A 25489-nucleotide genomic window follows, 5' to 3' on the forward strand; every position below is an offset into this window, starting at 1 on the left:
GGCCTGGATGGGGAACTCTTTTCAGATGGCACTATGCCAGTGGTGTCGGGAGAGGAGAGGAAACATTATTTCTGGATTAATTCAACCACCTCCACCCAAAGACCAGCACGACCAGAAGAACCCATACAGCAACACCCAGCTCCCACGCCTAAAAGCCTCACCACTTCTTCCACTTAGTGAAGGCTCTGGGTAGGACAGACTGAATTCTCCAGACCAAAGAAGAGTTTCGAGATGAATTCCCCGAAAGCGAGAGACTTCCTGGGACTCCTGTTCATACACCAGACCATTGTAACCTGACGTATCCACCCCCAACTCCCTTCATTCTCCATCGATTCTAGAAGAATGCACATTTCTTCTGAGATAATGAACTTCCCGAGGTTTCTTCTCTCCTCAACAGCTCTTTGCGGACTCTAACAAGTAAATCCCTCCAGGACTGCCTCGAGGCCGTGAATTTACGCCGCTAGTAAACAGAGCAAAATCCTGGCCGGAGGTCGGTCACTAAGTTCCCCAGCCTCTGCAAGCCCCAAATGTAAAATGCATACCCTACTCGGAACGCAAGGTGATGGCGAGGATAGACAGGGCGCGCCCAGGAGAACGCGTACGACTGCGGGCCGAGTGGGGCCGCGCTGCCGGGGCTCAGGGCCCGCGCGTGCGTGCGAGCGAGCAAGGGGGCTCCCGGGCCTCGGCGCGTGGTCTGCGCGCGCCCGGCCGTGCGTGAGGCTGCGGGAGGCTGCGTGTGCGCGCGGGGCGGCAGCGTCGGCAACCTGCCAGGTGGTGTCGGAGCAGGCTTCGTGCCGCGCGCGGGAGGTGAGTGCCAGGCGGGGTCACTGGGGGCGATCCGAAAGCCTTGGAGACCCCAGGGCTGGGTGGCGGGCTTAGCCTTGGGACTAGCTTCTCCCTGGACGGCACCGCCGGGGCGGCGAGGCCGGGAGGCGGGCAGGGCGGTGCCGCCCACTCCGGCCCTCTCCCAGAGCCCCGCCGGGGTGGCGCGGGAGTAGCCGCGCCCAGGGACCACGGCCTCGGTGACGATTAGCTACCGGATCCCGGTGAGCGGGGAAAAAGGGGACCCGGTGGGGCCCTGGGCGACGTTGAGGGGCGCAGGGACGCGTGGAGGGCCCAGGCCGCGGCTGCAAGGAGCACGCTGTCCTGCCTGCTCTGTCTTAGGGCGCAGCCCCGGAATCCCCGTTGCCCTGGGCCGTTCCGGCGACAAACTCGGGGAGCAGCCCGGGGCGCGTTGGCCGCGGCTGCGGGGGGGGGGGGGGGGGAGGGGACGGTGTCTCGGTTTTGGTGGATTTCCCAGCAGGCCCGGGGCGAACGCACACCCAAGGCGTTGGGGAAGGGCCTGGGAGTCGGATTGTGGGAGGGTTGTTCTTCATCGGGAGGGATTGTAATGAATATGGACCCAAGGAGGAGAAGGGGCGAATTGGGCAGAGAGAAAAGGAAACCCCAAGGAGCTAGGGCTGTAAGAGGCGATCTTAACGGCATACAGGCATTTTATTTTTTTATTTTATTTTTTTTTTAAAGATTTTATTTATTTATTCATGAGAGACAGAGAGAGAGAGAGAGAGAGGCAGAGGGAGAAGCAGGCTCCCAAGGAGCAGGGAGCCCGATGCGGGACTCGATCCCAGGATCCTGGGATCATGACCTGAGCCGAAGGCAGACGCTTAACCATCTGAGCCACCCAGGCGCCCAGCATACAGGCATTTTAAAAGAAATCTGAAACGTGCAATGGAGCCTCACTTTTCCAAGCAGTAAGGAATGATGCGTTGCATTCCGTATTTCCTTCCTTCTCTTCCACTCCTCTCACTGTTGGACTAGGAGGGAGATTTGCAAGGCAGAGATGGGTTGTTTTTTTTTCTCTCTCTGTATTTTGCACATAGTACCAATGTTTAGGACGTGCTGCTTTGTCAGGAAAAGCTAGTACCAAGGAACAGGTTACCAAACCATATCTTATTTTCTGTTTTCAGACGTAAGGAAGATTTGGGTTTGCAGTCTTCAACTGAGAATAAGTTTGTGTTTTAGCTTTCCCCAGGTGTCTTAGAGGGATGTAGAGAGCTGAGTTTGTGCTCTCAGAATGTGTTGATGTCTGATAAAAGCGCATCTGAACTTTTATCAGTCTAAAGAAGGGAGCTATTTATTAAGAGATAAGAGTCTAAAACATTTTTTTCTTCTAGACTAGAAGGTTCATTCAAATGAATGGTCATTGGGTAATTCCAGCCATGAAAATAAAGCCTGTTATCAAAACAGTGGCCAAATTATAATTCCAGATCGGATGCATAAGGTGATTTAAAAGCAAGGAGGAAGAAGAGAGGACCAAAGCTTTTCCAAAAATGAAGAGAATGTTGATGTATAATAATTTGCTCGGTATAGAGCATTGATTTTAGATGTCATATTGCTCGATGGTGTTGAGTTATGACTTAGATGTATTCTTTTTCTGTTCTTTTGCTCAGTAGTTCACAGCAAATCTTTTAATTAAGCATGGAATATGGAAAACAGCAGAAAAACTTCTGCTAGTGCTTTAATCTCATTTGAAATTCTATGGGTAAGTTCATCTTATTTTAATTTAGAAATTATGCTGACTGGTTAAAATTGACTGTAATAGTCTCCTTTATAAGATTTTAAGGATCATTTACACAGCTACAAATTCTATTGTATATTCTGGTATATCTTTTTTCCCTGAAGGATTTGAGGGTTGTAAGAGTTAAGCTTTACTAAACCATTTTGGATGATACATGTATTTCTAAAAATTGGATTATTATTAAAATACCGTGATAACTCAGGAAAAGTTAACTATGTAAACTTAATTTGGTGGCCATATTCAACCTCAGACTCCACTCTCTTTATTCCTTTATTCCTTTATTTATTTATTTGATAGAGACAGACACAGCGAGAGAGGGAACACAAGCAGGGGGAGTGGGAGAGGAAGAAGCAGGCTTCCAGGTGAGCAGGGAGCCTGATGTGGGGCTCGATCCCAGGACCCTGGGATCATGACCTGAGCCGAAGGCAGACGTTTTAATGACTGAGCCACCCAGGCACCCCTCACTCTCTTTATTCCTAAGAAAATACTCCAGTGGATACTTTTTCCTCTGTTCATATCCCTTGAAATGATTTCTGTGCCCAGTCTGCAGCTCTGTTCTTTCCTTCATTGGGTGATGCGGGTAGAATCCCATTTGAAAAAGTGCCTTTATCCCATTCACAGCCATATAATGTTGAGGCCAAATACACTTTTCTTTTGCAGTTCTAACAGTTGTCATTGCTCATCCTTGCTCACTGTGTGGTAACCACACTGTACAACTGCATGAATGAGGTCAAATGTGGGGAGTCAAATAGGATGCTCTTAAATGGCCTTGTACAGCAGATGCATTCAAAAGTTGCAGTTCATTTGATAGCATTTCTTTTGCAAATATCTCTTTTGGGACTGTGAACAATGGTTTTATTTCAGTAAAAAGTTGCCTATTATGAATATTGATTTGCTTTTGGCACCAGAGTTTTGGGTATGTTGTGAATTAGATGAGAGGGGATGGTGAGGGTATGTGCAGGAAGCATAGTGATTTGTAGGTGGTTTGTCTAAATGAGGGGAAGATGAAGCCACAGAACATCCCAATGGTGAGGCCCTGAGACGCTGCCTGATGGAAGATTTGGCTAGGGAGATAACTTGTAACCCTTGAAGCTCTGAGAAGTGAGGGAGTAAAGCCGGAAAGCCAGAGTAGATTATTAATTTTTCATTTTATGTGTTTCTGACCCTGAATTAGTGAGGATGCCAGGCCTTTTGTTGTCCCCATAGAGCATCCATAGCCTAGCTTAATACTATTCAGCCCTGTCTACCCTCCGGGAACCATGTTATATGGGAACATGTTACCACCACTAGGATCCCCTCTTCAGTAATAAGGAAACACAGAGAAGAAAGATTTTTAGGAGATTGAGATTTTCTTTTTTTTTTAGTAGGCTCCATGCCCAGTGTAGGGCTTGAACTCATGACCCTGAGATCAAGAGTCACATGCTCTACTGACTGAGCCAGACAGGCACCCCAGGAAATTGAGATTTTCTTGATATTCTAAGGTACACCATTTCATGGGGCTAGAACACCTCCAGACCAGCAGCCTGTTTGGTAAATAAAGGTTTTTGGAACATAGCCACATCTGTTTGCTTAATATAATCTATAGCTCCATTTTTCCTACAAAGACAGAATCAAGTGGCTGGGATAGAGACTGTATGGCCCACAAAGAAAATGTTTGCTATCTGCCCTTTTATTAAAAAAATTTTTTTGCCACTCCTGGACTAGAACATAGAATTCTGCTAAACTCCCAAGGTGTGCGTTTTGTACAGGCATTTTTAAGTTAGCATAAAGCACTATAGTTGGCTCCTATTTTGTAACAGACTTTGTTTTCAAGGATGGAGATACCTCCTTTCTAAGAGAAAAAACTCTTATCAGCTCTTCTGTCTTAATGTTAAATAGTTCCTTTCTCTAAACTGATAACAGGTTCTGTAATTTGCATTTTTATCAAGCATCTGCACTTTCTGAGAGTGCAAAGTCAGTTCCCTGCCATGGACCCTGACCACACATTTAGAGACACTTGAGCTGGGAGGTCTCCCTCCCATCTTCTCCAGGTGGATTTTACCCATAATGTTCAGTCTGAACCTTGGAATCCTCAGCCTTCCTCCATGCTCTGCATGGTGTCAACAACTTGAGGGCAAGGCAGGGTTCTTTTTCCCCATGGCAGCCCCAGCCTCTAACTCAGGTCTGGCATGTCGAATGAAGAAATGATAACTAAGGAAAAGGTAATTGGTGACTTAGCCTAACAGACAAGAATGACAAAGATATGTAACATTCCTAACTGAGGGCAACAATGAGAAGAAATATTAACTAGAGCGGCTTCCCCTGTTCTTTTCCTCCAATAGGTAAAACTGTTTATAACAAAACAGAGACAGGAAGCCCAGCTTTCAAGCCAGCCTTCCTACTGTTCTGCCTGACTTGTGTGATCTTTGCTCTGCTCCAGTTTTCCTAGCTTCTCTCCAGACCCAGTCATCTCGTTGCCTCTTCCCCCGGGCTGTTCTGTCATGTGGCTCTTTCAGACTGCTCACCCCTGAGTGCAGAGGTACACCCACTTTTGCTCTGTTTGGGTGTTTTGGTCAGTATGGTATTCTCACAGTCCAGCACGAGCCCAAAAGCTGTGGAAAACACATGGGTTATGAGGGATCAGCCAGTTTTGAAACCAGTGAGGCACCAGCACTGGGCTCACTTGTCTACTTTTTTCAGAAAGACCATTCAGTGCCCTGCCCTCTTCAGAGAAACTTAATTCTTGTGAATTATCTAAGGCTTCCCTTGATCTTCAGGTGAAGGAACCTTTTGAATATGGAGATGAGTTAGTCAGACAAGTGCTCTGAATTTCTGCTGGCCCCTGATGGTCATTGCCTTTGTGTCGGAGTGTTTGCTAATTTTTACTGAAGCTCAGTAATTTATTCAGGGTTATTTGGAATATAAACTCGTTAATGTTCTTCTTATCAGCAGTTCCTCTTTTTCTGAGAAGTGTATGTGAAGGGAACACTAGTTGGATCTTGTCTGGATGAGAATTAGAGCATGATCTGCTTGGAAATTGAACAGTGTTTGCACATAGGATTCCTCTGTTTTTTAAGTTTCTGGGGTAGCTTTGACAGCTCTTCACCCTGAGGAAGGTCAGAGGTGCTGCACTATGTGGAAGAAAGCTTGAAGATGCCGACGAGATTAACACAGATTAGGGAAGGCGCCTAGTGAGGCGGCGGTTGTGGGCCCCACTCGGGATGAGGGGTCCGGGATCCCCAGCCCTGCTTGCTGCCTGTGAGACCCTGACTCGTGCTCAGGTCTGCACGTCTCGGTCTCCTCAACTGGAGAATAAATGCTGTGGTAGTAGTGCATACCTCACAGATTATTTTAGCCGACAAATAGTGGAGTGTGGAGAGCACTTCCTACAGTGCTAGGACCAAGCAGGGGCTTTTGCTGAAAGTATGCAGAGAGGGGAATATGAAGAAATTGGATTAAGTAGAAAGCAAGGTTTTTTTTTTTAACATTAACTTTGTTTGCCCCAACAGAGTAAAGTGTATCTCATTCTTAAGTGTTATTAATTCGGCAAGTAACGCGGTTCCAGTTCATCCATGCAGTAAATACAATTTGATTCTCTAGTATATGTCCAGCTGTGCTTCAGAGTAAGAGGGAAGAGTGTAAGCTTTATCAGATAGGCACAAGCCTTAAAATAATTTGATGCCACTCGAATATTTCACACCTCAGTTTGAAAAGGTTAATGTATTTTGAAATTCTCCACCAGATGCCAGAAATGCCTGTTGTAGGACTTTTGAGAGTTCCAATCATTCCCAGTTACGGGAAGATCAGGGGGCAGGAGGAAGATCACAGGAGAGGGGAGCTTGTGTGGAAGAGGAACTGAGAAATGTCGCATTTGGCATGTGAACCTCTACTAGTAGTTCCTGTGGGCTTATATGTTCAGGGTGGCAAAACGTTAGCAACTTTAAGATGCTAGAGGAAACATCATCTTTGGATTCTAAAAGGAAGCTTATTGGGGTGCCTGGCTGGCTCAGTCAGTAGAGCATGTGACTCTTGATCTCAGGGTCGTGAGTTCAAGCCCTATGTTGGGTAGGGAGCCCACTAAAAGAAAAAAAGAAAACTTACTGATTTGGAGGGAGAATGTGGATAAACTAGGATTTATTTGCATGTCTACATGTGCTGTAGACCATATGGTGTCCTATAAGAGACATTGGGAGCTGCTGCAGGGTCTGTAAATGGGACAAATGTAAGCAAATAAGAATACGTTAGAGGACCGTGTAGTGGACTTTAATAAATAATAATAGCAGTGCCATCTACTTAGTTCTTACTGCATGCCAGCCCCATCCTAAATGTTCAACATGTGTTGTTTCATGAAACGGAGTTTCTGATTCACTGCGATCAGATGGGGTTGGGCCTGAGGCTCTGCATTTCTAGCAAGCTCCCAGGTGGTGCCCAGGCACTGCACTTGGAATAGTGAGGTCTAAAGCAGCACATTGGAATCACCTAGAAAACTTTTAAAGATACTGCCATGGGGACCTCACTGCGCTCTGCAACTCTCATTCAGTTAGTCCCGGGTACAGCCGGGCTTCCAGAGGTTTTCAAGTTCTCCAAGAGCTTATAATAGACAGCCAAGTTTAAGAACCACTGGGTCCAGAAAGAAAAGGAAAGAGAGAGGTAGTGACCAGGCATCACTGGTTTTGTTTGTTTCTAACATAAACAGAGGAGGTCAGAATGGTAGAGTTTTATATTGCTTTGTTTATGAATTAATATGTTCAATTGCAGAGGGAGCTACGAGGGAAATTTTCTTCATGATGCGTATTGATATGTGTATGTCTCCCTCTATAAGAAATAGGACATGACTGATGTGTGTAATTATGATTTGTACTAAACTCAGTGTGCACAGGGCTTGTTGGGGCTATTAGGATTTCTACCCTTTGCACCTACTGTTTTTTTATGTGGAAGAAGAGTCATAATTTGCACAACTGGTGGTACTTTTATAATTACCTTTAATGATAGCACACATTTTCTCCTTCGGTGATCCTAAATCTAGTATGCTTGGGCTTAGAATTTTATTGAAATGTGGTTTTTGGTGGGTCTTTTTTTGCTTTTTCACGTCTGGACCTTTTAAAATGAACAGGATCAGAATTAGGATAGCCTATTAGAAGAAGGCTTTGTATCACGAGAGAGCTGAGGAAAAGTAAGCGTAAACGAACAGATTCAGGAGTTTGCTTTTGGATTCAATTTACTCTTGGGGATCTTTTCTTAATATATCAAATGGGTAAAAGCACGTTACCAGACCATTTGCGCAGCATTCAGATATCCACCCAGCACCTACTGTGTGCAAGGCCTTTTCCCTCACAAACCTCAGATTCTTGGGAAGGGATCAGACAATAGACAATAGAAAATCCAGGTGGGTTAACTGCTGAGAGGAGAATAATGAGGGGTGTGATAGAAGGTGTGGGCCTGGGAACAACTTGGGATAAGAGGTCAAGGAAGGACTCGCCTAAGTGACATTTTGCTGGGATCTGAAGCAGGAGAAGGAGCCAGCCTTTTTAGGAACCAGCTTTTGAGTTAGAGGGACAACAAGTGCAGACTCCCCGAGGGAGGGAAAGTTTGACACAGTCAGGGCTCAAAAACGAAGCCATTATGGCCGAAATAGGGATGGGAGGAGGCATGGCAGCGATGAGATGGGGGGCTTATATATTCCTGAGAGACAGATGGGATAGATAGATTTTCTTCAAGAAATGTTAAGATTGTTACCCTTAAGCTTTCATTGTCTTTGTGCTTTGTTTTTGCATTCACAATTCTCTAATGAACATATATTAGACTTGCACTTAGAAGAGTTTTATATATTTTTTTAAATAATTGAATTTTCTTTCCCCTCGCAGAAAATAAGCAACATTTTTGTACCCCAGGAAAGAATTTCAGGTTATTTGGGCTTAAATAATTGTACCATTGTAATAATTCTTCTGTTTCTCTGGAGTCCTTGCATTTGGACTGATCCCTCCAACCACCTTCCCAGTCCCCCAGTTTCCTAGTGTCTAGCATATGTTTCTAAAGATTTATTTATTTATTTTAGAAATGGGGGCAGTGCGCAAGTGAGGGGACAGGTAGAGGGAGAGATTCTCAAGCAGACTCTCTGCTGAGCACAGACTCCAACTCTGGGTTCCATCTCAGGACCCTGAGATCATGACCTGAGCTGAAATCAAGAGTCAGATGCTTAACTGACTGAGCCACCTAGGCGCCCCTTAGTTCCCAGCATATTTTTGATGCAAAGTAAGAAGGTCTGTATCTGCATAAATTATTAGTTACCATTTTTTAAAAAGATTTCATTTATTGGAGATAGAGCAATGAGCGGGGCGGGGGGAGGGGCAGAGGGAGAGGGAGAAGCAGGCTTCCTGCTGAGCAGGGAGTCCCAACGCAGGGCTTGATCCCAGGATCTTGGGATCACTACCTGAGCTGAAGCCACCGAGGCGCCCCATTATTATTGTTTTTTCCTGATGTTAATAATCCATATTTCAGGTTTTGAGAGGGAGAATTTTGAGTCTTTCTGTGTAAAGATGGTAAGGCTGTGATGCTGCTTTACTGTTTCAAGGTTCGATGGTCATGAGAAATTAAAAGCACTCGAGCAACTCTGGTCAGTAGGCAGGTAGCAGATTCCCTGGGATGGGGAGGATGGTGCCAAGAACATGAGATTTGGAGTCCTGTTTGATTTTGTCTCTATCTCTGCCACTTACAGGCCTGTGACTTTGGGCAAGTTATTGACTCTCCCTGAGCCTTAGTTTCCTCACCTATTCAACGCAAACAGTAAAGATTTCAGAAGTGCCTTTATTCGTGGGGTGTCTGGAAGATTACATGAGTTAGTGCCTGGTAGCCGTTCCCAGTGCTCTCACCACAGCGGGGCACCTAGGGCCAGCATGTCATGTATGCACCTGCCAACATTGTGCACAGTAACCAAATAAACAGAATGACTGATTGGATTGCCAAGCTGTTTTAGCTTTCTTTTTTAAAGCATAACATGCCAAAAAAAAAAAAATGTGCAGATTAGGAAATGAATTATCGCAGTGAACACACCTGTAGGCACCATCCAGGTCAAGAAATAGAACATGGCCAGCACCCGGGAGAGTCCCCTCAGGCCCCTACCTATTATATTCCCTAATTGTCCCCAGGGGTTACTGGTGTCCTTGGTCATCTTTGACACCATAGATTACTTTTTCCTGCTTTTCAGCTTTGTGTAAATGGAATCATAGTGTCTAGTCTTTATGTGTCTGGCTTCTTTAGCTCCACATTGTGTTTGAGAGACTCTCTAGAATTCACATGAGGTTGTAGTTTGTTCATTTCCATTTTGTATAAGGCGCTGTTAAATAAATTTGTTTCTCCCTTGTACCATGGTTGTTTCCAGGTTGGGGTTATCGTGGATAGTGTGCTGTTATGAACTTTCTTGAACATTTTTGGTGTTCCTATTTACATATTGTTGAGTATTCTACCTAGGACGAGGAGCTGCTACATCGCAGGGTACATGTTTCTTCAGCTTTAGTGGAATAACACTAAAAACTTTGCCAAAAAAAATTGAACCAGTTTGTACAATTTTTTTTAATTCCAAAACTACTGCTTAAATTTTTATTTATTAATTCACCAAAATTAGTTTATTAATTCAGTGACTACAAAGATGATCGAGGACAGGATTTTCCATTTCAGTCCTTGCCAGAGGCACTGAAAATTAAAAAAGTTTCTTCAGATTTGAGAAACATTGCAGAATATATCCCCTTCTCAGAGAATGCACATTAGCATATTAAAACTGAGGAGCCCTCCATTAAGAAATACTAATGTAAGTTTATTTGAATGATTTCCTTTTTTTTTGGTCCCTGGAGCCCTTTTGAGGGCTCTGTAACACTTGTGGATAAGACAGATGCAGCCCTCTTTGGCTCCCAGAAAGTTCTGGTGTTAATAACTGAAATGCAGATTTCTTCTCTGAGGATGGAGGTTTCGTTTGATAGTTAAAGCTTTGGAAGCAGCCAACCTGTTTTGTCTCTGGAGGTTTTCTGGGCTTTTCTATTATTTGAGATGTTTCTTTTTTTTTTTTTAAAGATTTTATTTATTTATTTATTTGAGAGAGAGAATGAGAGAGAGCACATGAGAGGGGAGAGGGTCAGAGGGAGAAGCAGACTCCCCGCTGAGCAGGGAGCCCGATGTGGGACTCGATCCCGGGACTCCAGGATCATGACCTGAGCCGAAGGCAGTCACTCAACCAACTGAGCCACCCAGGCGCCCCTGAGATGTTTTCTTCAGCTGTTGTGGATCAACCACCAAATCGACCAGTAATTACTGGTGGCCTGCTGTGCACCAGCATCTAGCATGCTAGACTTGTGGGATAGAGATTATCTGTTTAAAGTAAATTATTTAGAATCTAGTCGGTGCCTGTACATTTAGTTAATATAATCATAAGTTCATCTTTTATAAAATAGAAATCATTTTAAAATTATAAATATAACTTCTTCACAGTGATAAATGACATTATTATTTAAGAAGTCAGTAATAAAATAGTGGTGTATTTTCCCGTTGGGCCTTTTTATATTTTTCTATTCGTCGACGCTTTAGATTCTATCTGCCCCTTTCCTGGGACATGTGATTTAGAAGTGTCAGGGTTCATGGCCTTCCTAAGGAGGCTTGTGCTAGGAGAACTGCTGCCCTGTGCCCCCACTGCCAGGGTATGAGCCAATCCCAAGTCTCAGGCCAGGCCAGTTTGATTCCTGTGACATCATAGTGGGTCCACATTTATCCACACACCTGAGTGTCACTTTAACTTCAGAAACTACCGAGTGTACTGACTGAATAGTCCATGTTCCCACAGAAACCCCATGGTAACTGAATTGGTATTGTGGTACTTGGTTTATAGCTGAAAAAAGACGCTTTTGAGAAATTAAGTCACTTCCCCAAAGTCACACAACCATTAAATATTACAGCCAAGATTTAGGTGAGCCATTTAACTCTGATATCCAAGCGTTGTTATCACGCTTTTTTTCCTGTTTTGATAAATTTTAAATACAAAGAAAACTAAAAATAGAAGAGAATGCCTATATTTCCATCACCCTGAATTAACAGATGCTAATACTTTATAGTATTTGTAGCTAGTCTTCTCTTTCCCCTTTTCACCGCATGCCCCTTTCATTCTTCCACAGTGACACCCACACCGCTGAGTGTGGGAGGAATTCCTGCAGTTTCTTTAAAAGATAATTTTGTGGGGGGGCTCCTGGGTGGCTCAGTTGGTTGAGCGGCTGACTGATTCAGGTCATGATCTTGGGAGACCTGCATCAGGCTCCCCGCTCAGCGGGCAGTCTGCTTCTCCCTCCCCCCTTTGCCTCCCCTTCCCTCTGCTCGCTGGAGCGCTCGTGCATGCTCTCTCTCTCTGTCTCTCTCAAATAAATAAATAAAATCTTTGGAGAGAAAAAGAAGTTTTGTTTGCATAGCTGCTTCTGAAAGCTCACTGTTTCTTGGGTGCTGTTTAAAACTACTTATATAAATGGTATTACATATGTATTTAATTTTTCAACTTGTATATTTTACTCAACATTTTATTTTTTAATACTATCCAAATTGATGCTCTGGGTATAAATCTAGTTCATTTCTTTTAACTGTCTTGTAGGATTCCTTTGGAAGAAAGTACCAGGTTTTATTGATTTATTATCTTATGGATAGACATTTTGGATAGACATTTAAGTTGCCTCAGATTATCCGTTTTCATAGCCCCATAGTGAGCATGCTTGCACATATCTCCATGTGTGTACATATATGAGAGTTTTTCTAGGATGTAGTCCCAGGAAACGAAAGTCCAGTTTTCAGTTTACTAGATATAGCCATATTGCTTACCTACCAAAGGGGTGGTAATGGTGTACTTCAACCCACAGGGTGTGATAAATAGCATTTACTCCAATACCTGATTAATAATAAACTTTTTGATATTTCCTGATGGGTTAAAAATTTGGTATCTGACTTTAATTTGCATTTCCCTGATCACTAGTGAGTTTGACCCTCTTTTCATATTTATTGGCCTTTCTGATTTCCTCTTCTGTGAATTTTTTATTCACGTCACCCATTTTCTTTTTGATTTGTAAGCTTTATATAAACTTTATATAAACAAAGAATAACAGGTTATTACAAATATATACTATATAACAAATATAGTGAAGATTCTGGATACCAGTCCTTTGTTTCACTTGTTGTAAATATCTTCTCTGAGTCTGTGGCTCACCTTTTAACTTGCCTTGTCCTGTAAGCTTTATTATTTTAATGTTACCCAATGTATTTCTCCTCTTTTTTATGGGATATGCTTTTTGTAACTTGTTTACAAAGGCTTTGCCGACACATAGGTTCAGATATATTCTGCTCTGTTTTTCTATAATAGTTTTAGTTTTTGCTTTTTAAAATTCTCATATCCACCTGAATTTTATTTTGAAAATAAATATGAACATGGTTTTACTTTTGCACATTTATTCCGAAACCATTTATTGGATCTTTTCGCCATTGGTTTGTGATGCAGCTTCTGCCATTTTTCAGGTCCCAGTGTTTACTTGGATCTGCTTCCAGTCTTGGCACTATTCAGCTGTTTAATCTTTCTGCTACTCTGTTTTAATCACAGTAGCTCTTCAGTACGATTTGATAGCACCCAACCCACCCCCAGCTTCATTCTTTGTGTTCAAAATTGTGTTGGTTATTCCTAGATCATTAAATTCCTTTCATAATCCTATGGATTTATTGATTAATTTGGGAAAGTGGAATCTTTACTTTTGAGTTTTCTTATCCCTGAATATGTTGTCTCTTGTTTATTCACTTTTTTTTTTTAATTCTTCAGAAAAGATTTTTACCTTTCCACATCAGGGTCCTGCACATTTTTTGTTAGCTTCATTTGACACTGTAGTTTTTGTTGGTGCTGTGTTTTTCCTTAGATTTTTGGTTTTTTTAATGTTTTGGATATATATGTGAGCTCATATCCAACATCTTGGTAAACCTGTTCTTACCTGTTATCTTTTTCCCTTTGAGTTTTCTCTGTAGAAAATCATGGCAGGTTTTCTTCTCTTCCTTAACAGTTTTTACATCTTATTTCCTCTTCTTATTTTAGTGGCAGTAACACTCTCTAAAGCAACACTGGATGGTAGAGGCAATAATGGGCATCCTTGTCTTTTTACTGACTTTAATTGAAATATTTCTAAAGTTTCATCGTAAGTTTGCTATGGTTTCTCTAACAGGTTAGATACTTCCCTTCTATTCCTAATGTGTGTTTTTTAAATAATCTTCCTTTTTTTCTTTTGTTTTGTTTTTCATTGTTTTCCGCATTATCTTTGTTATGCCTTCTGTTTTCTTGTTTCTGTAATAACATTGGAATTATTCTTTTAACTTCTTGAGCTAAGTAGTCAGCTCATTTATTTTCAATCTTTTTTTAAAAAAAATATTCATTATACTTGAAAGTATGCATACTGTATCATTCTATTTATGTGACATATTCTGGTTTGGCAAAGCTATAGGGGTGAAAAACAGATCAGTGGTTGCCTGGAGGTTCAGGGAAGGATTGATTAAGGGACCGTAGAATTTTTGTTGTGATGGAATTGATTCATATCTTGATTGTGCTGGTGGTTACATGTTCAGAACAGTAAAATAAAAAGGGTGAATTTTATTGTATGTAAATTATATACCCTTTTAAAAAAATCAAGTGGATACAAAAAATGTATATAAGATAATTCTACTTTTAAAAATGTGTATTGTTTTAAAAGGTTATGAGTTTTCTGTAAGGACTGCATTAGTTACATCCAGTGTGTTTTTATATGTACCACTTTAAAATGGGGAGGGAAAAATTTTTATTTTCATTGTTTTGAATTTTAATGTATTCAAGTGATTTGAGAATCAATGTAAGAACTATATAACTTACAAAGTAATATAACCAAGTAATGTTATTTAAGTAATATAACAAAGAAATATCAAGTAATATAAGAAAGGGATGCTCTCGGGGCGCCTGGGTGGCTTGGTCAGTTAAGTGTCTGTTTTTGGCTCAGGTCATGATCCCAGGGTCCTGTGATGAAGCCCTGCATTGGCCTCCTTGCTCACTGGGGAGCCTGCTTCTCCTCCAACTCCCCCTGCTTGTGTTCCCTCTCTCGCTGTTTCTCTCTCTGTCAAATAAATAAATAAAATCTTTAAAAAAAAAAGGGATGCTCTCACCCCTTTTCTGATCTACCCCATTCCTCCCTACCCATTGTATGTGTCTTTCCATTGTTTTTCTCATACACACACAAATACACATATTTTTTCTCTTCCTTTTTTTTTAACATTTATTTATTTATTTGAGAGAGAGAGAGCAGGGGCCCCAGAGGGAGAGGGAGGGGGAGAGAATCTCAGGCAGACTCCCCACGGAGCAAGAATCCCGATGTGGGGCTTGATCTCACGACCCTGAAATCATGACCTGAGCCAAAATCCAGAGTCAGATGCTTAACAGACTGAGCCACCCAGGTGCCCCTTTTCTCTTCCTTTTAACACAAAAGTTAGCACATTTTAAACATTGTTCTAGATCTTCCTTCTCCACTTGATGTATTCTAAAAATCTTTCATGATCAGTACGTAGAAAACATCTTTGTTCTTTTTTTAAACATCTGTATAGTATTCCATTGTGTGGATGTATCATTGTTTATGTAAGTAATCCCTTATTGATCCCTTGGGTTATTTCTAATCGTTTGCTATTATAATGTTGTAGCTAATAACAATAAGATGTCTTACCATTTTAGACATATACGGCTGTGCCTAAAATAATTTCCAGGATCAAAATTACTGAGAAAAGAGTAAAGTATTTGTAATTTGTATAAGTATGTCCAAATTGCCCTCCAGAGAGCTGTTACCATTTCCTGTTCCACCATAAATGAATGAGAGAGGGAATTTGTTTTCTTAACTCTTTTTAGTTTTTATTACTGGAATATTTTAAAAGTAAATACAGGTATCTTGACTTTCTACTCCTAAATACATACTCCTAGAAATAGGAAAATTTTTTAAATTTTATTTTTAAGAGCCTTATTAAGGTATGACTTACCATAAAATTATTTCATTTTAATTGTAATTCAGTGATTTTTACTAAATTTACAGAGATCTGCATCCATCACCCAGTCAAATTTTAAAATAGTTCCATTACCCCAAAATGATTCTTTATCTCCATTTGCAGCCAGTTGCTTATTCTACCCCCAGGGAACCACTAACCTACTGTCTATAGATTTGCCTTTTCTGGATATTTCCCATTAATAGAGTCGCATATATATGGTTTTTTGTTTCATGCTTCTTTTACTTAGCTTAATGTTTTTTTAGGTTCATCCATGTTCTGAGTTCTTTTTTTTTTTTAAGATTCTATTTATTTATTTTGAAAAAGAGAGAGAACATAAGCAGGGGGAGGGGCAGAGGCAGAGGGAGAGAGAATCCCAATCAGACCCCATGCTGAGCATGGAGCCCAACACAGGGCTTAATCCCACAATCCCGAGATCGTGACCCGAGCCGAAATCAAGAGTCAAGACACTCAACCGACTGAGCCACCTGGGCACCCCCATGTTCTGAATTCTTGAAAACTGGTATGTTACAGCCTGTATCAGTACTTTGTTTCTTTTTGTAGCTGAATAGTATTCTGTTGTGTAGCTATACCACATTTATTTACCCAGTTAATAGCCTGTTGTAGCCTGTTAACATTATCACACCTAAACAGATTAATAATCGTCCTGGCATCACCTAATACTTAGGCTGTATTCAGATCTCTCCAGGATCCACTCCAGGACCATCCATTGCAATTTGTGTGTCCTTAAATCTTTTTTAATCTACAGCTCTCCCTTTTCTCATTAAAGACACCATGCTAGCTGACAGTCCTAGCTCTTGGCTTTCTTTGAATGTTGCTTGTGGTGTTCCTTAGCTTGTTCTTCTATTCTCTGTATTTTGTGTAAATTTTGATTAAATTCCAGTTAACATTTTTGGCTAGGATTCATCAGAGATAATATTGTCATTTCACACTGTATCATTTCCTTAGGAGGGAAACAGTTTGTGTTTGTTCTCCCATTTATAATGCTCACATTGATAATTAGCACTCTGATTCCTCCAATGTAAAGTTTATATTGCTTCAGTTCCTTGTGAGTAGGACCTGAAATCATGACCTGAGCCAAAATCCAGAGTCAGATGGTGTTACTTTGATACCACACAGATGTCCAACTCCTTATTAATCTTCCCCTTGATGATTAAAACACTGATTAATAATCATTACCTGGATCCATAATTTCATGAGAAGTTGCAAAATTACAGTTTTCTTATTCTGTCATTCTACCTACATTTAAAATTGGCATTTTTCTATAAAGAGGAGTTTTCCCTCTTCAATTAGAGCTGTTTGTCTCCCCTGAACTATAGATCATTCTTTAAAGCAGAAAAAAATAAAAGCTTGTCTTCCCTGCCCCAAACCAACGGTTTTCAATTAAGGGCTTGATGTAATAGTACCTCACTGAAATGTAGCAAATTGATCTTATTCAGTTGCACATATTGTACACTTTCCAGTATGGTGTTCTCTTTAAATTTATGGATTAAACAGAAATTGTGTGTGTAAGGATGTTCAGTTTCCAAACAAGTTTTTTTTATGTGTTTTTCAAGTTATGTTTTTGTTATAATTATATTGTGGTCAAATAATTTGGCCTCTGTTAAATTGAGGTTTGTTTTTGTTTTTTTTCTTTAAGTAGTCTCTACACCCAGTGTGGGTCTTGAACTCCCAATCCTGAGATCCAGTTGCATGCTCTATCAACTGAGCTAGCCAGGCACTCCTGTTAAATTGAGTTTTAAAAATTGAAATGGCTTATATAACCTAACATCAATTTTTTAATAAATGTTTCATGTGCTTTTGAAATGACTATTACTATTCTATTAAACCAAATTTGTTAATATTATTTGAAACACGCATATCCTTATTTTTGGCCTGCTGACGTATTAGTTATTTAGGGGGATTTGTTAAAAACCTTCCATTAGGATTATAGATTTTTCCACTTGTACTCATACTTTTCACAGTTTGCTTTATATTTTTTGAGGCTATGTTATGTTTATATAGCGTCATGATTGTTAAATTTTCTTATTTGATGGCTGCTTTTATTAGTAGCAAAATCTTCTTGTCCTTTTTGAGTGCTGTTCATTTAAAATATGTGACATTAGTATTTAATTGCAACAGTCTTCTGATTGGCATTTTCCTGATATGTTTTCTTATTTACTAATTTTAAAACTTTTGTGTTGTTTTGTTTTAGGCATGTGTCTTATAAGCAGTATAATGGCAGAATTTTAAGCCAATTTGAGAATCTCTTGTCTTTTAGTAGGTGAGTTTATATTTACTCTGACAATACATTTATATTTACTTCTTTTTTTATTTTTTAAAACTTTTTATTTTATTTTTTTAGAGCAGGGTTGGGGGTAGGGGCAGAGGGAGAGGGAGAGAGAATCTCAAGCAGGATCCACACCCAGGGCAGAGCCTGATGCAGGGCTTCATCTCATGACCTTGAGATGATGACCTGAGCCAAAACCCAAGAGTCAGATGCCCAACCGACTAAGCCACCCAGGGGCTTCCATTTATATTTACTTCTGACATCTTTTGTGTTTTCTATTTGCCATGCATTTTCTCTGCTTTTTTTCTCTTGTCCTACCCCCTATTGATTTGATAGCTTGCTTTGTTTCTTTTATTTCTCAGTATGGAAGATACATAATCTGTACCTACTAATTCAGTGGTCCTTCTAAAGGTTAATGTATATTCTTAAATGAATTTTTTGCACAGTCTTAAAGTTTATCACTCTCTCCTTGTTCCTTCTGAATTAGGTAAGAATATTAACATATTTTAATTTTGTGAAAATCTTTTTTTACAGCAACCACGTCGTTTTTATATGGTATTTTAGTTTCACTTTTTCTGACCTCATTAAAAAGAATAATTTTTTCTTCTTCTTCTTTTCCCTCTCTCTTTTTGTTTTACTATCTATATTAGTTTTTACTATCTTTTAATTATCTCCCTGCTCCCATTTGTTTCTTTCATGCCATTCCTTCCTCCTGAGTTCATTTTTCTACATACTAAAATATATATTCCTTTGGTACTTTGAGCTAGAGTTTGTAGACTTTATAAGTCCTAGTCTGTTTGAAAGTGTCTTTATTTCATCTTCAATTCACTTGAAATCTCTAAAATTCATCCATAAGATAGGTACAGTAAAACCAACTGGCCCACTATATAGCATTATTGGGGGAAAACTAATAATATTTGTTGTGAACACTTCATAAATTTTTATATTTATCTGTGTGTATATATACATATATATATATAAAGTACTATTATTATTAGCTAATGTAAATCCTGTTAGATTTATATTAGAATTACTGTATTTTGAGTGGATTTTTAAAATCATTCCTTACTATGTTGAGGTAATATTCACTCAAATAAGAGAATATAATACCTAATAGAAATATCATGAATTGTACGTAGTCACACTTTGGGAGAAGAACAAGGATAAGATGAAACTCAGAATCCTGACTGCTAGCTTAGGGTTGCTACCACTCAGTGGAACTTTGAGATATGCAAGCATAAAATTAAATTTTTTGGCTTTGTTTTTATATATTTACAAAGACAATACATGAATAGCATGGAAAATCCAAATGATACAAAAAGAAAAATGAAAGAAGAAATCTTCCAGAAATCCCACAGAATAGAAACCATTGACATACTGGGACACGTCTTTCTAGAAATCTTGCTCAGCATATGTGACTCTATGGGTTTGTAGATAATTATCTTTTCATTTTTCAAAAGGACTCATAGCACATAAGCAGTTTTGCAACTGTACTTTTCATTTAGTAATATATCAAGGGAATATAGGTAATATAGTTTCATTGCATATAATGAATAAGTATATGCTCTTATATGGATGTGTCATAGTTTTGTTTAACCAGTTCTCTATTGGGAGGCATTTAAATCAAATTTTTTCATATTTTAAATTACAGTTGCCTGCTTATTTCTTTAGGATAAATTGCTAGCAGTGATATTGCTTGGTCAAAGGGTGTGCATGTTTAAAATTTTGATACTTGTTTTCAAATTTACCTCCAGAGTGCATGAGAATGCCTTTTCCCCTCACACATACTGAGTACTGTCATGTTTTTTTCCTTGAATTTGCTGGTTTGCGATTTTTGTCAATATTTTTGCTTATTTGTGAGTTTGAGTATCTTTTCTCATTTAATTGATCATTTGTAGTTCTCTTGAGAATTTCTCTTTTGGACATTAATTCTCTTGTAGTATTCATCTTGTTCTTAATTTGTATGAAGTCTTTTTTTAATTGGGTTTACAAATCTTTGTCATAAAATGTCAGGTGTTTTTTTTCCCAGTTTGTTTTTTATCTTTCAACCTTGTTTGTGCTTTTTATTGTTTTGTTTCTCCAGTTTTCTGTTTGTTTTTATTTTTTTGCTTTTCAATCTTGTTCAAGAAATTTTTGAACTAAATTATATTAGTTCCTTACAGTTGAGTAATTGAAAGGTCTTCCCCACTTCAAAACTATTAAAATATTCATCCATATTTTCTTTTAGTGCTTTGAAAGGTTCATTTTTTTCCCACTTGAGTCTTTAATCCATTGGAAACTTTTTTTGAATAAGGAGGGATATATGTCAGTGCCTCCCTGTTTTTCATGTCCTGCTCTGGTTTTCAAGCTTGCCTAGTAAAGACCAAGACAGGAACATAGTGAACCATGGCAGGAGGTGAGATTTGCCTCACTATTTCTCTTCTCAGAGTCTATCAGTGTGCCCGGGGTATGTGCTCAGAGGGGAAGGGGGGGTTGGGAAGTGGTAGTCAGCAGTCGCATGCCGGGGTTACCTGCTGTGAATGCAGGTGTGGAACCCGGGATGGAAGAGAGGATACCAGCACAGTGTCTCTTAGAAGTTTTGTGTTTCGCTTATTTGAGTGACCACTGAGTTCTTACTCAGGGAAGTGAAACTGTGGTAGGGTGACCGAAGACACCAGGTGACGTGAGAACGACGTGAGAACTTAGATGTATGTTTTAAGCCTTGAACGCCAGGTGCTCTTTTTCCATGATGAAGCCATGGACTCTCTGAATTCTATGAGCTAGTGGTAACTTTTTTAACTTTTTATGACCTCTGATCCCCTGGCCCCTAGGTAAATGCTGTTAAGTTTCTTCTCTGTCTTATAGAAATTTCAAGCATTATTTTTGCTGCATACTACTGAATGTCCAGTTGGTGAAATTGAAGGTCTTTCACTCAGAAGAAATAAATCAAGAAGCAGGTAAGAAATAGAAATATATTTATGGCTTTGAAACCTATTTTCCTTTAAGTAGTAAGATTTCATAAAGATGATGATGATGATTATTTTTTTTTAGGATAACTCCTTTCACAATAAAAATCAATTTAGAGAACACAAACAGGAAAGAATAGCTGCCCAGGGAGGAACACAGCTGGTGATGACAGACCCTATTTACTGAACACTTACTGGCCAGCTACGTGTTTTGTACACATTATCCCCCGTTTACGCTGTCCTGACATCTTCAGGGCAGAGACGTGGAAACTGAGGCTCCAAAAGATAAAGAACATACCTGCTCGCCCTGTTTGTTGAAGGTCAGAGCTGGGGTGGGGACTGCGGTCTCTGCCTTTAGAGCCGCCTGCGTTGTGGGTAATCTAAAGTCTGTCCGGCCAGTCCTCGAAAAGACCTTTCCCCGTTTTTGGACTAGAGAGTTCTTCTTCTCCTTGCTGCTGCTTTATTTTCTTTGTGGGCCCACAAGCAGTAGACCTCACGACCACAGGCACATTTTCACTTTTAGAAACCATGGCTTCTAGAATGCACGTAAGATCACTTCTGTAATCAGATTTGCTGTTTTGAGTTCTTCCCATTATCGAAGAGTAACGGGGCCTTCGTTGCCTCTATGCAGTTATAAAGGTTGCTCCTCACACAAGATACTTTCTTTCTTTTTGTCTGAAATTTATTATAATGTGCTTATTTGTTAGAATGAGATGTAAAACTGGTGTAATGTACAGGCTGTTGTTGGCCGAGGTATAAATTGAACGCCCTGAGGTTGTGCAGTGTCCTGTAGCCAGATGAGGAGAAAATGTAGGAAGAGCTTAATTACTTCTCTAATCCTTTCTCTAGGTCTCTTCTGTTTCAGGTTTTTCCAGGAGCTGGCTATGTAAGGCTAGTAAGGGGGAGGCAGAAGGATGGAGTGGGATGGACAGACCTACCCTTTATCCTTATACAACTAGAAATAGCATAACAGACAAGTCTGTGTTCGTTGCACTCCTGCTGTAGGTCTCTCTCTGTCTTGCACTTTGACAGTTGTGAGAACAACTTTGCCACCAAGGTCATAGAATAATATGGAGAGGCAAGACACATACATGAAATACATCCATTGTATTGTGTGACTTAAAGTATAGAAAGCACTAGAGAAAGGAAAGATTACTGTGACCAGACTAGTCAGAGCAGGTAAGATATGGCCAGACAGAGAGGACCAGGGGTCCTGAGACCCTGTCAGCTTCCTAGTATGAAGAGGCAGAAGAGCTGTGTGTCCGGAGACCTAAGAGTGACCCAAAGTAGAAGCTTTGGGAGGCCAGCCTTCCCGTATAGTGACATTAATGTACGCCCCCCCCATAACAAATTCTGGCTTCCCAGAGTCCTCCCCCCAGATGACTGTGGGTGAAAGGGCACCATCAGGGCCTCCTCATCCTGCCCCCCAGGTTTTTGACCTGTCCTCCTTCTGAAGTCTCTTAGCATTTGATACAAACAGCCTGCCATGTTTCCCCGTTACCTTGGGCTTGCCGCCTTCTCCCGTCTCCTTCCTCTGGTCTTCTTAGTGCTTGGTGTGGTCTGTGGGTGGGAGGATCTAGGAAACTCTGTGTTTGTGTTTGTCCTTAGATCATGGTACCGGGAAAGCCCTGCGGGATCCTGAACTGTACACCAGCCTCGTCCTCGGGACCCAGCACAGAGCTGAGGCCACACTCACTGCGGGCCAAGGGCTCTGTGTCCCCTACCTCTGGTCCCGTCTCAGCAGGGGCTCTGTGTAAAAGCACTTGTTCTTGGAGGTTCCCTCCCAGGATTCTGATCTGGCGCGCGGTTTCTGACCAGATCAGAATGGGAAACACATGAACACTCCATACCAGGGACAGGCCTTTCATTTAAGCGCTTGCTGTCCAGACTGAGCCCTGAGTTCAGCCAGTGAGGTGAAGGGGAGCTGGGATGTGTTTGGGCAAGTAAAAGCTCTTTCACAGCCCTGAGCACTGGTTATCTTGTTTCTGTCCAGAGGACTTGCCCCTCAGGTGAGCAGCCTCTGCTTTCCTCACATCTGCCGTGAATAACTGTAGCTACTGGGTTTTCCTTGTTCCGAGTTTGTTAGAATCCACATCAGATCACATAGCTGAGAACGACCCTTGGTTTATTGGGACATGTCGCTGGTAATATCTCCTTGCATTAATTTCTTTACGTCTTTTCCATACCGGTGAAGGAAAAATGCAGCTTTTTGTTTTGGTTTTCACTGCAGGTTTATTTTTTAACCCCCGTTACTCATCTCTCTCTGTCCCTCTGGATATCCAGGACAGAATCAAATTTCAACAGTTATTTAAATCAAACAAAAAGTATTATTTTCCCCAAAGTAATGAAGGATATGTTTTTAACCTTGATCTTGGTGTAAAAAGCTAAAATGCACTCTTGACTGTTGGTATCCATTTGCTTATAGTTAAATGAAATTAAGGAGGCTCAGGTCAGGATTCTTGGTTTTGCTTGGGGGCTTTTATTGTCCTGACTCTTTCACTTTAAAACAAGGAGATAATCAGATATCATTTAATGATGTGTCTTGGGTGGTGCAGTACTAACCAGGTCTTTGATAAATCTTCCAGAACCTGAGGCTCGCGTGCTTCGGAGCTGCTGTGGATGGCCCTGGCTCTCTTGACCACCCTTCTGAGCAGAATGTCACTGAGATCCCTCAAATGGAGCCTCCTGCTGCTGTCCCTGCTGAGTTTCCTTGTGATGTGGTACCTCAGCCTGCCCCACTACAATGTGATAGAACGTGTAAACTGGATGTACTTCTATGAGTATGAGCCAATTTACAGACAAGACTTCCGCTTCACACTTCGAGAGCATTCAAACTGCTCTCATCAAAACCCATTTCTTGTCATCCTGGTGACCTCACACCCTTCAGACGTGAAAGCCAGACAGGCCGTTAGAGTTACTTGGGGTGAAAAAAAGTCTTGGTGGGGATATGAGGTTCTTACATTTTTCTTACTAGGCCAACAGGTCGAAAAGGAAGACAAAATGTTAGCATTGTCCTTAGAGGATGAACACCTTCTTTACGGTGACATAATACGACAGGATTTTTTAGACACGTATAATAATCTGACCTTGAAAACAATTATGGCATTCAGGTGGGTAACTGAGTTTTGCCCCAATGCCAAGTACATCATGAAGACAGACACTGATGTTTTCATCAATACTGGCAACTTAGTGAAGTACCTTTTAAATGTAAACCACTCAGAAAAGTTTTTCACAGGTTATCCTCTAATCGATAACTATTCCTATAGAGGATTTTACCAGAAAGCCCATATTTCATACCAAGAGTATCCCTTCAAGGTGTTTCCTCCCTACTGCAGTGGGTTGGGTTATATAATGTCCAGAGATTTGGTGCCAAGAATCTATGAAATGATGAGTCACGTAAAACCCATCAAGTTTGAAGATGTTTATGTTGGGATCTGTTTGAATTTATTAAAAGTGGACATCCATATTCCAGAAGACACAAACCTTTTCTTTTTATATAGGATCCATTTGGATGTCTGTCAACTCAGACGTGTGATTGCAGCACATGGCTTTTCTTCCAAGGAAATTATCACATTTTGGCAGGTTATGCTGAGGAATACCACATGCCATTATTAATTTGACAAAAGCCTAGAGAAAGACAGGATATTCTGTGGATAATATTAAAATTACTTTAAAATCGCCAATGGAAAACTCATGGGAAGGTCACTGTGTTGACTTACACTGAACTGAGACTCATGAAGTGCCCATGGACTGGGGACTGGAAGGTTACGCTTGTGAGTTATTTAGACAAAAATCAAGTCAGGCCCCTTAAAGGTGATAGTAAGAGGAATTAAACATCTTATAAAGGAAATGGGAGATTTTTGTTAATAAAGCTAATAGGACAAAATTATTTGAACATGCCATTCTAAAAACTAGAATGTGTTAAAAGGATTTCATTGGATTACAAGCTCATCAGTCCATAACAACAAAGCAATGTGGAGTTCTAGTCATTGAACAGAATAGTCAGGTAAAGGTTTTGTGTATATCTTACATGGGTTACCAGTTTTTAAAAATACATAGTTCTGTGTAAAAAAAACTAAAGTTATACTGAGCAAAATTTCATCCGTTTTGGTCATTCAGAAGGTACTTCAAAATGTTACAGCATTTCACAGTTACGAATTACTGTCTAATATTACGTAGGACTTTCTGATGTTTGAGTGTTATGGTTGTTTCAGTACTGTATAAAGAGAATAGTGAATCACCCTTTACATTTGAACTTTTCTCCGGCTACTTCACTGACGAGTTTATTGTTTGATAGCTCCATTAGTGTAAAGTTATTGGTCATTACTGCATATCAGTAATCTCCTGGACTTTGATAAATATCTTACGTGGTAATACGGAGAAGAATTAAAACAAGAAGATCTGAATTATTGTCTTGTTTTTAAAAATACAATTCCCAGTGTTTTTACATCACTACATCTGTCTCATTTTTCCACTTGAAAATTGGGAATAATATATAGAATGCCAGGCAGCATGTTTGCTTTTTTTGGAAAGGACTCTGAAGACAAAAAAAAAGAGAGAACCCGATGGCCAGGATATTATGACTGTTATTATGAATCTGTTCCATGTGTGTTCTCATTAACTGTCAATTTGAGAATAAAGAGGGAAAAAACA

General features: G+C 40.4%; 1 protein-coding gene across 19 annotated transcripts; it reads left to right on the top strand.

Moving 5' to 3' along the window:
* On the top strand, positions 1-25489 carry B3GALNT1 (beta-1,3-N-acetylgalactosaminyltransferase 1 (Globoside blood group)). 19 transcript variants are annotated; one of them, XM_073897945.1, is made up of 6 exons: positions 671-807; positions 2451-2542; positions 4900-5096; positions 17817-17885; positions 20736-20827; positions 23422-25489. In XM_073897945.1, the coding sequence occupies exon 6, from the start codon at positions 23456-23458 to the stop codon at positions 24449-24451; it is 996 nt and encodes a 331-aa protein (XP_073754046.1). In that variant the 5' UTR covers positions 671-807; positions 2451-2542; positions 4900-5096; positions 17817-17885; positions 20736-20827; positions 23422-23455; the 3' UTR covers positions 24452-25489. The 19 variants fall into 19 exon arrangements, with proteins under 19 accessions (XP_073754057.1, XP_073754046.1, XP_025735280.1 ...); XM_073897951.1 differs by having other exon boundaries at positions 679-807; positions 2454-2542; XM_073897944.1 differs by lacking the exon at positions 671-807 and adding an exon at positions 897-1046.

This window comes from Callorhinus ursinus, unplaced genomic scaffold, assembly GCF_003265705.2.
Source record: "Callorhinus ursinus isolate GAN/ISIS: 27379988/994484 unplaced genomic scaffold, GSC_fseal_2.0 scaffold1, whole genome shotgun sequence".
NCBI lineage: Eukaryota > Metazoa > Chordata > Mammalia > Carnivora > Otariidae > Callorhinus > Callorhinus ursinus.